The sequence below is a fragment of the Echinops telfairi genome, unplaced genomic scaffold, assembly GCF_000313985.2.
Source record: "Echinops telfairi isolate 266 unplaced genomic scaffold, ASM31398v2 ScPeMD7_11;HRSCAF=52, whole genome shotgun sequence".
Taxonomy (NCBI): domain Eukaryota; kingdom Metazoa; phylum Chordata; class Mammalia; order Afrosoricida; family Tenrecidae; genus Echinops; species Echinops telfairi.
Genome location: NW_022103908.1, coordinates 36,090,286 through 36,100,318, shown reverse-complemented (window position 1 = coordinate 36,100,318; position 10,033 = coordinate 36,090,286). Strand labels below are relative to the sequence as shown.

The following is a 10,033-nucleotide window of genomic DNA, read 5'->3' as shown; positions in this document are numbered from 1 at the left end:
ATTGCATCTCAATGGGTTCCTTTCATGAGGATGACAAAGGCATTGGTGAATTGAACAAAGGAAGAGGTGGAGCATTTAAAAGCAAAGAGGAAGAAGAGGCATTTTTTAACCCTAGACTTTCTGTGGGCACTTATGACTGATATTTAAAACAAAATTCTCTGCTGCGAAAATAGCTATTAAATATAACTCATAATACTGTACCACTTATATGATGATTTAATTCACTATATGATGATTTGATTCACTATCATCTCATTTTTGTGCTTATTTATAGAGTCTTGAAGGACCCGGTCCGACTGTGGGCACAGCACTGGGCTGCTGTCCAGAAGATCCGTGCTTCAATCCACCAGACTCTGCAAGGGAGAACGATGAAGCTCTCTGCTCCCAGTAAGGGTCAGTGTTGGAAACCCGAGAGAGGGTCACTGGGGTCAGAACTGGCTCTGTGGCAGCAGGTATGGTTTGGGCCATGGTCTCTCTGACTTTGTTTAATACTGTTTAGGCCACGGGAAATTGGACTTGAGATTTTTGGTGCTTTTTTTTTGGTCCTGCTGAGATTGCTTCTTGGGCTGTCAGGGAAGGTGTGTGTGTGTGTGTGTGTGTGTGTGTGTGTGTGTGTGTGTACGATTTCTCTTACTCTGTCAAGGTCCACTAAACTATGCAGACCCAGCCCAGCGGTAGCAGGCTGATATGTCCAGGTTTCAAGATGCCACAGCGATCGAGTCAGGTGAAAAGCAGATTTGGGGGCCACGTTGAAGGTTCTGCTGGACGAGAAAGAAGAGAGGCAGGAGGGTACATACGTGTTCAATCCAGTCACTGCCGAGCTGAGGTGGTGCTGCAAGCTCTCTGTTCAGGGAATGGCCATCAAGTCCTGGACACACGCCCTAGAGCCTTCTGGTCACTTGCCCCTCTCTTGGGGATTCTTGTTCTTGGGCACTTCTCTGGAAGTTTTTACACTGAAAGTAATTCTCTTCCACAGACTATCTGTGGAAAGGTGTGCATGCTTGCTCTTAGCTCCACCTCTCCGTAACCCTCACATCTTGTGGCTACAGGTAAAGTTCCTGGGAATGGACCTGAGATGATTCTTACGTCTCACGTGCTTGTTACAAGTTATTCTTTGATCATGGCAACACATGTACAAATGTGCTTGACACAATGGATGGATGTAGGGATTGTGATAAGAGTTGTATGAGCCCCCAATAAAATGTACTTTTTTTAGAAAAGGAGAAGGTATTCGTGTATTTACTGTCATTCAACAAGTATGCACTAAGAATTCACCATATGTCAAGACCATCACCTGCCTGTTCACTTGTCATCTTTTTATGACTATGATGTTGGACAATCTCCCACTGATATTTCTAACACCTGGTTAGTCACTGTGGACAGGACTCGGTGGAGTTTCTAGACTAAGAGAGACTAAGGGAAAAAAAAGACTTGGTTACTTACTTTCAAAAAGACTACCTAATTTCCAAAACGAAAATTAAAGCCTAGAGATGACAGGCGGGTGTCCCAGGCTTTGGACAGGTCATCAGGAGGGACTGGTTCCAGGAAAGGACATGCTTGGCACAGGGCAGTGAAAAGTGAGGAAAACCTGCATGAGATGTATTGAAACAATGGCCGCAGCCATGGGCTCAATGTCATGAAGATGGCATATGCCAGGCAACACAGTTCATTCTATGAGACAAGGGGCCACTGGGAGTTGGTGCTGACTATATAGCAACCAATGACGATGCACCTGGGAAGTATGGGTCAACTGTCCATTCAGAGCTTATTCAAGCCACGCTCCCTGAGGGAGCAGAGCCCTGTGCTTGGGGTCCTGGGCGGAAGCCCAGACATGGGTTGTGCTGGTGGCCATTTCCTTGCCACAGCTGAAGTCATCCGAGGGAGAAGAGTTCTTTGACGGGCTACCTGGGCTGAGGCCCTCTCGGCTGAATGGCTCATTAAAGCAGCAAACGTCAAGACTTCTTGTTGAGTAAGATAGCCTGAGAAAAAGAAATGAGAGAAACGCCAAAGTCAATAATGTAACAAAACAAGCAAGCAAGCAAAACTAGATGTTCATCTATGGGTACATCATTCCGGCTACTCTGCAGCACAGAAAAGGATAACCGTTGTTCTCAGAATGCTTAGGTTGTAGTTTCCGTGAGGACAGTCATCGCTTTCCTTCATCGTTTTTCAGCAAGTTAATACATACTTAATTATTGATTGATAGAAAACATTCCTTGGGATGGAGCACAAGCCTCGAGGAACCTTTGTATGAATCACTTGTTTTTACTATCAAAACATTCTTCAAAGTAGAGGCAGACTTCCTTCATCTCCCTCAGTGCTTCTCAAAGTGTCATCTGTCGCATACCTACCAAAGAATCATCTGGCTGAAATCAATTTCAATTTTAAAGTGTTCACTACAAATGCAGATTTCTGAGGATCTTCCAAGACTTGGATTAGAAAAGCAGAAGGCTGTTCTTGAGCATCTGCATTTTAATGAGGTAAACTGGGAGGAAGAGGATGCTTTCTACTCCAGGAAAGATTACAGTCTGGGGAACGCACAGGGGAAGTTCTAGCCCATCCTACAGCGTGGTTGTGAATCAGAAGTGAGTTTGCTCTGTTTAGTTTCTGTGGATTTTATGAGCCCTCGTGTTACAAGGTTTAAAATTCAGACGGTAGGTGTCAGGGTTGTATCCTCTTACCATGTTTGTTCAATCTCTATGCATAAAAAACAACTAGAGAAGCTAGGTTATATGAAGAAAAGTGTGGTATCAGATTTGGAGGAAGGCTTATTTACAACCTGCGATGTGCAGCTGACATAATTTTGCTTGCTGACACTGAGAACAACTTGAGGCATTTGCTGATGAAGATCATGGGTTGCAGCCTTCAGCATGGATTATGATACAATGGAGAAAAGGTTGCAGTTGCCAAGGATTTTCTTTTGCTTGGATCCGCAATCAGTGCTCATGGAATCAGCAGTCAAGAAATCAAAAGACAAGTTACATTAGGTAAATGAGAAGCCTAAGGCCACCTTGGAGTTTTGAAAAGGAAAGATGTTATTTTGAGGACAAAGGTGGACCTGACACGAGGTCACCATATGCATGGTGAAGTTGGCTACTGAAGAAGGCAGATGGAAGAAGAGCTGATGCAGATCAATTGTGGGGCTAGAGGAGATGATCGAAAGTACAATGGATGCCTACAGGACAAAGCGATTTGTCTTGGAGGAAGTCTGGCCAGAGTATGGCCTCACTCCTCAAAGGTGAGGATGGCAAGATTTCATCTTACACTTTTTGGCCATGTTGTCAGGAGAGACCAGTCCCTGGAGAAGGACATCATGCTTAGTAAAGTGGAGGGGCAGCGAAAAAGAGGCAGGACCTCGATAAGGTAGATGGACGCAGTGGCAGCATCAGTGGGCTCAGCCATAGGAACAATTTGAAGATGGCACCGGACTGGACAGAGTTTCCTTCTTTTGTGCATTAGGTCACTATGGGTCAGAATAGGCTTGACGGCACCTAACAACAACAACAAAACATACGGAATCTAAAGGTCAGTGTTTGAACCCCCCCCAGACCTGACGATTTCTCCCCTTGGGATTAGAGTCTGGTCTACAGGGTTGCTGTGCATCAGAGTTTACTTGACAGCACGCAGCAACAAGTGCTCAATAGGAGTGTCTATCGGAGTCTGTGTGGTGCAAACGGTGAATGCATTCAACTACAATGGAAAGGTTGGTTGTGTGAGTCCATGCAGCAGCACCGTGGAAGAAAGACATGATGCTCTATTTCTGAAAAATCATTCATTGACAATTTCATGAAGCAGAGTTCTACTCTCACATAAATGGGGTCAGAATGAAGCAGAATCCACTTCATGACAACCGGGCAGACATTTAATTTCTCTTCTCGGGGTTCTTTGACTTCTGTGAAAATGTGCTCTACAAACAAGGGTACTCGATGCCGTCGCTGCAGCATTTCAGACAGTTGTGGAATCAGACTGAATCCTGACACCTCCATTTACTAGTTCCACAACCCTTGTCAAAAAGTGCTCATTCTCTCCTATAAGACTTGAGGTACAAAAGCACTCATGTGGAGGTGTCAGTGTTAAAAAAAGACAATACTTGAACTAAGACCCGAATAACTAGATAGTGCATGCTCCCATCAACCAACTGCTTTGAAAGGGATCGCATTAGGAAATCCAGGATAGAGTAGGAGTAAAATATGGAGTAAAACTCAAAATCATAAAAGAAACCAGGCTTTCTGGTCTGAAAAAGACCAGTGAAAACCCCAAGACTATGGCTCTGTCGCCCTTCAAAACCTCAATTGAACTTACCCCAAGGTTCAATGTTCAGCCAAATGATAAACAGGTCTACAAAGGGAATGATCACACTAGTATGGTAGGCACATCTTAGCACAGTGGTTCTCAATCCTCCTAATGCCACAAGCATTTAATATAGTTCCTCATGTTGGGGTGACCCCCCCAACCATAAAATTATTTTTGTTGCTACTTCATAACTGTAATTTTGCTACTGTTATGAATCGGGCAACCCCTGTGAAAGGGTCATTCGTGCCCCAAGGGGGTTGTGACCCACAGGTTGAGAACCGCTGCCTTAGTACATTGACCATTTGAGATCAAAGAGGCGGTGTTTCCATAAGGTCAAAGTTCACGAGGTTTGGGGAAAAAGAGGGAATGGAAGCAGGAAGCACAGGGAGGAAGTAGGATACATGATGGGGATTGCAATGAATGAGATGAAACAAAATGTGTACGAGTTATTGGATGGAAAATTGATGATCTGCTCTGTATACCTTCACCCAATTCACCACAAAGAGTTAAAAAGAAAACATAAAGTGCTTAGGACAGGTCTGGCCCATACAGCTCCTTCATTTCTTATGAAGCTCGTTTCAAAAAGGCCTCCATTGGTGGAAATCCGGAAACAACAAGTGCTGACAGCAAACAAGCGGTTTAAGAACCACCCCCTTTTGTGTTCAGGGCAGAGCGTGGTCGAGGTAGGCTGCAGGATGAAAGCACTTCCTAAGAAAAGGGATCTAACAATTAGAGCTTTCAGTAGGTGGGTGCTTATGATCCAGGAAGCCCTTTTGCCAACATTATTGTATTTGTGCATCATAAAATATGAGGACATTGGTAGCAGAGTATGGTGGTCACAATGCATGGTCCTGAGAGTGTGTGGGCTCTGACTTCAAGGCCTACCTCAGATAGTTACTGTTGTCATAACCTTGATCAACTACAGAGCCTACCTGTGCTTCACATTTCCACAGCTGTAAAACCAAACGGAAAACCCAGCCAAGTCCAATTCATGGCAGCCTCATGTGTGTCAGAGTAGAACTGTGTTCCACTGGATTTTCAGGGGCTGGATTTTTGGGAAGAGATCACCAGGCCTTTCTTCTGAGGTGCCTCTGAGTAGACTCAAACAGCCAAGCATTGGGTCAGCAGTTGAGTGCCTAGTCATTAAAAATCCAGGGACTCCCACAGCTGTAAAGTTGGGAGCTCTGAGCACCATTTCTGGTACACTGTAAATGCTTAATATACGTAATCACTACTATTGAGAGCCAACCAAGACTCTGAGCTCACACAACCATCAAGGGGCTCAGCTGTGGTCTGAGCCTAGGTGGGCTTCCTAAAAGACAAAACAAAACAAAAAAACAAACCCCACTGCTGCCAACTTGATTCTAGCTCATATTGACTCTACAAGCTGAACTTTTCCGTGATGATACCAAATTGTTACAGGAGCAGAGAGTGGTTGGTGGATTTGACATTCAACCTTGAGTTTCGCAGCCCAGTGTTTAATGCACTGTGCCACTAGGACACCTTGGACTTCCTAAGCCCTTTACTAGATCCCCAAATTAAGCCCATAAAAAATAAAATCCAGCTGCCATAAAGTTAACTCCAATTCATAGCAACCTCCCTCAGGTCAGAGCAGAATTCCATTGGGTTTTCCATGACTGGCTTTTTTGGAAGTTAATTGCCAGAATTTGGGGGGGGGGGTGTCCATGGCACCTCTGGGTGGACTGGGAGCACTAGTCTTTGGATTAGTAGCCAAATGCTGAATTGTTTGTGCCACATCAAGTTCCTACAAATCTCAGCGGGTTGTGAGCAATTTATTACCATCCATACTCCAAATTCTTTAAAACCTCTTGGTCAGCCAAAACATATTGATAAACTAGCACACCAACAGAAGCCATTAGAGTGGACTCATGTCTCTGGGAGCTTGACTTTCAGCTGCAGCACCGGAATGCCTTCTTCAGGCTGGATGGGTAGTTAAAACTCACCGAGCAGCTGCTGGTGCTGAAGGCTGTGGATGTAGCGAGCCTTCAGGGCCTCCCACTGGGGTCTACAGTTGTAAATGCTCATGATGTTGTAGAAATAGCACTGCTGTCCTGGCGTCAGGCCCTGTCAAAGCAAAGGAGTTGATTGTAATGAATTGATGACGTTCTATAAGATAGTAAGCATGGTGTATTAAAAAATGACTTCCATGAAAACATGATGCTTATCTTTTTAAATGGTTGATGTTAGATGCTGCCAAGTTTATTTCATGCATGGAGAGCCCATGCGTTACAGAGCAGAGTTGTCCCATCAGGCTCTCCTGACTGTCAGCCTTGTGGAAGCTGTGTTACCTTGGATTCTCTAGAGAGGCAAACCCAGTGTATGTGTCTATAGCTAGAACGAGATTCATATTGAGAAACAGATTACACACATGTAGCAGTAGGTAAGTCCAGTCTAGTTCAAGTCAGGCTTCTCCCACCTCACGTGGCCATGGGGGCTGATGAATAGGAAGCAGGATGATGAAGCAGGGTTGGGAAGCAGGACACAGGGGAGGGAAGGGGTTGTACAGTCTGGTAGATGCAGAGGTAAATGAATCCGAGATCAGCAGAATCAATCCACCATCAGTAGTCCGCTGATGGCTCCTGGGGGTCAGCAGGCAATAAAGTAGGAGATCAAGGAACCAGAGGCAGGATACAGGTCCAGCAGAAGGCAAAGGGCCAAAGAGAACTCACTTCTGCGTGCTCTCTCTTGTACTAAAGGCCACACCCCCAAGGAGAGGTCTTCAAGCTGTAACCTGATGGATAGGTTACGCTTCACCCCAAACTTCACTTGGGAGGGTCTGGTTGGCATAGACACTATCACAGACGACACTTCTTGACATCTGTACACGACCCATAACCATACATACGCTCCAAACAAAGACAATAATAAAATCATACCTGTGCCTAATGTGATACAACTAACACACATACAACTGAAAGTGCACTAAACTAATTTTCATCTTACATTTTATAACTGAACTAAAGCAAAACTATCTGGTGCGTACATCCAAATAGAAATTACACATAGCACTGACAGTCCTTATTTCTGCAGCAGGTCACATGGCCGTAGCTGGTATTTAGAACTACCTTCTTCCACTACCCATTTCATATTTCTTTTGCCCTCAGCAAGTACGTTGGCTTGTCATGGTTTTTTGCCTGATGGGGTGAACTAAACTTTTATTGGTAGTCATGTTAGGGTTGGAGTAGTCTAGTCTACTGTTGACTTGAATTAGGGCGTGGTAGTACTAAGAAATGACCAAAGGGGTTTCCTAGATTCCAGACGCATCCTTCCTCACTTAATTATGAAATACTAACCCAATTTCCCTTTGGTAATCAGGATCAATCACACCACTCAGTATAGTAATACCCTTCTTTTCCTATTGATCCACACACATGAGGAGCCCAGACTGGCCAGCAGGCATTCTTAACTTCCACGTCAATGGCGTCACTGCCATCTCTCCAGGTGGGAGGATTCCCCCTTTTTGGAACGAAGACTTCCTGACCCGGAGATCTGAGGACTCCAGAGACAGGAATCAAGCATGTGGGGAGTGGGCCATTAGGAGTAATAGAGAATGGTGCCGCTCTCACTTCCACCCATTGATACCTGGACCCTGGAAGCCTGGCTAATGGAGAAATAGCACCATAGATCGGATGCTGGTTTCGAGCATATACAGCCTCCTGGAGAACATGGCTCCAAACCGGCAAGATATTGCCATCTAACTGGTGCCCTATTGTGTCTTTCGAAGTCCATTTCATCGTTCTATCAAGCCAGCTGCTGCAGAGTGATAGAGGACGTGGTAATACTGGTGGATTCCATGAGCATGGACCAATTGTCACTTTTCATTTGTTGTGAAGTGAGTTCCTTGAGCTGAGGTGATGCTTTGTGGGGTGCCACATCGATGGGTGAGACCTTCTATAAATCCATGAGTGGTAGTTTTTGGCAGAAGTGTGGCATGCAGAGAAAGACAGCAAATCTATATTCTGAGTGTTTACTCCAGTAAGAACAAAACACTTCCCTTCTCATGAAAGAAGTGGTCCTGTGTAATCAACCTGCCACCACGTTGCTGGTTGATTCCCCCGCCCCCTCCAAAAGAGTCTCATATCTTAGTCTCAGTGTTGGTCTCCTCTGCTGGCAGATTGGGCACTCGGCAGCGGCAGTAATCAAGTCAGCCTTTGTGAGTGGAAGTTCAAGTTGCTGAGCCTGTGCCTAACCTCCATCCCTGCCACCATAGGCCAAAGAGAACTTGACACTGCTTGGTCTCACTCTTCTATAAAAGGTCACACCCCCAAGGAGGTGTCATTCAGCTGTGACCAGATTGATAGGTTGGCTATACCCCTACCTTCACCCAGGTGTGTCTAGTTGACATAGTCTCTACCTTTCATGGAAGTATGCGTCACGCCTTTGTCCTACAGAGCCATAGAGTGAGTTTGAACTACCAGTCTTTCAGTTAGCAGACAAGTACTTAACCATTTACCCTACCAGGTTATCATTAGTTGCCATTGAGTCAATTCTGACATACACAACTTACATGGGCAGTCTTAAGAAAGAACATGGAAAATTGGAATTAAAAGACAATGAAAAATTTCTACAAACATCTGGAAGCCTCTCATGCATAGCACTGTCTGCCTTCATGGTGGCACAGGCCACAGCTGCATTTTGCGTTTTTTGGTGCATGGGGTCATCATGAGTTGCAGCCAATTGGAGGCCAACTATTAACAGCAACAGTGTTACATGCTTTCCTTAAATCTTCTACAGCAGTGGTTCTCAACCTTCCTAATGCCGGGAAGTTCCTCATGTGGTGGTGACCCCCTCAACCATAAAATTATTTTCATTGCTACTTCATAACTGTAAATTTGCTACTGTTATGAACCAAGCGACCCCTGCAAAAGGGTCATTCAACCTCCAAAGGGGTCATGACTCACAGGTGGAGAACTGCTGTCTTTGTGATGGTGGAAATGGGTATATGAAAGATTCAAGGTAAAGAGTTCAATGTATTATGTTAAAGGAGATTTATAAAGATCTTATAATTTATTGAGCTGTTCTAATCTCTGTTGTGGGAAATGGGCCATGACTTCTGGATACCAAGGTGAGTAGGAGAGCTCTCTGTGTGTGAGCACTAAGGGCGCAGGGAGATGACGCATAAATAGGTGGGTAATGTGATGTCACACATCTTTAGTATAAAACACTGTGAAAACAGAGAAGAAGAAAAATTACTCTGCCTGTAGCAGTCAAGGAAGTTTTTCTAAATGAATGACAACCATGTCTGAGTCTTACAGGCTGATGAGAAATTCCCTAAAACAACTGCATTAAAAACCTGGAGTCAACTCCAATTTGTGGCAACTCCTGTGTATCAGAGGAGAACTGGGCATCATAGGACTTTCAGTGGCCAGCCTTTTGGAAGCAGGGCACCAGACCTTTCTTCCCAGGAACCCCTGGAGTAGACTGAGACCCTAAACCCTGGGTTAGTGCCTGAGTGTGTGAGCTATTCCTGCCACCTAGTGTTGAGAATGTTGGCTCTAAATGGTTGGTCTCCCAAGTGCCCTGTGTTGGCAACACTTAAGAATAGGTTAGAAATGCAAATTCCCAAGCTTAACCGAGAGCTAGAGAATCAAAAACCCTGGGAAGTGAGGCCCTGAGCTGTGGGATTTAGGCAGCCTTCTGGGTGATTCGGATGCATGCAAACTAAAGTATGAGAACCCCTGGACTAAAAGAGGAGCTCTGGTGGTGCTGTTGGGTAAGC

General features: G+C 45.0%; 1 protein-coding gene across 1 annotated transcript in view; it reads right to left on the bottom strand.

Annotated features, from left to right (window-relative positions):
* Nucleotides 1-1,758: 1,758 nt before the first annotated feature.
* FAM216B (family with sequence similarity 216 member B) overlaps nucleotides 1,759-10,033 on the bottom strand; it is a 12,538-nt gene continuing 4,263 nt past the window's right edge. The window contains exons 2-3 of the mRNA XM_004707976.1: nucleotides 6,258-6,378; nucleotides 1,759-1,979 (exon numbers count right to left, since the gene is read on the bottom strand). Of these exons, the coding sequence (XP_004708033.1) occupies nucleotides 1,759-1,979; nucleotides 6,258-6,378 (342 nt within the window). The remainder of the gene's footprint in view (nucleotides 1,980-6,257; nucleotides 6,379-10,033) is intronic.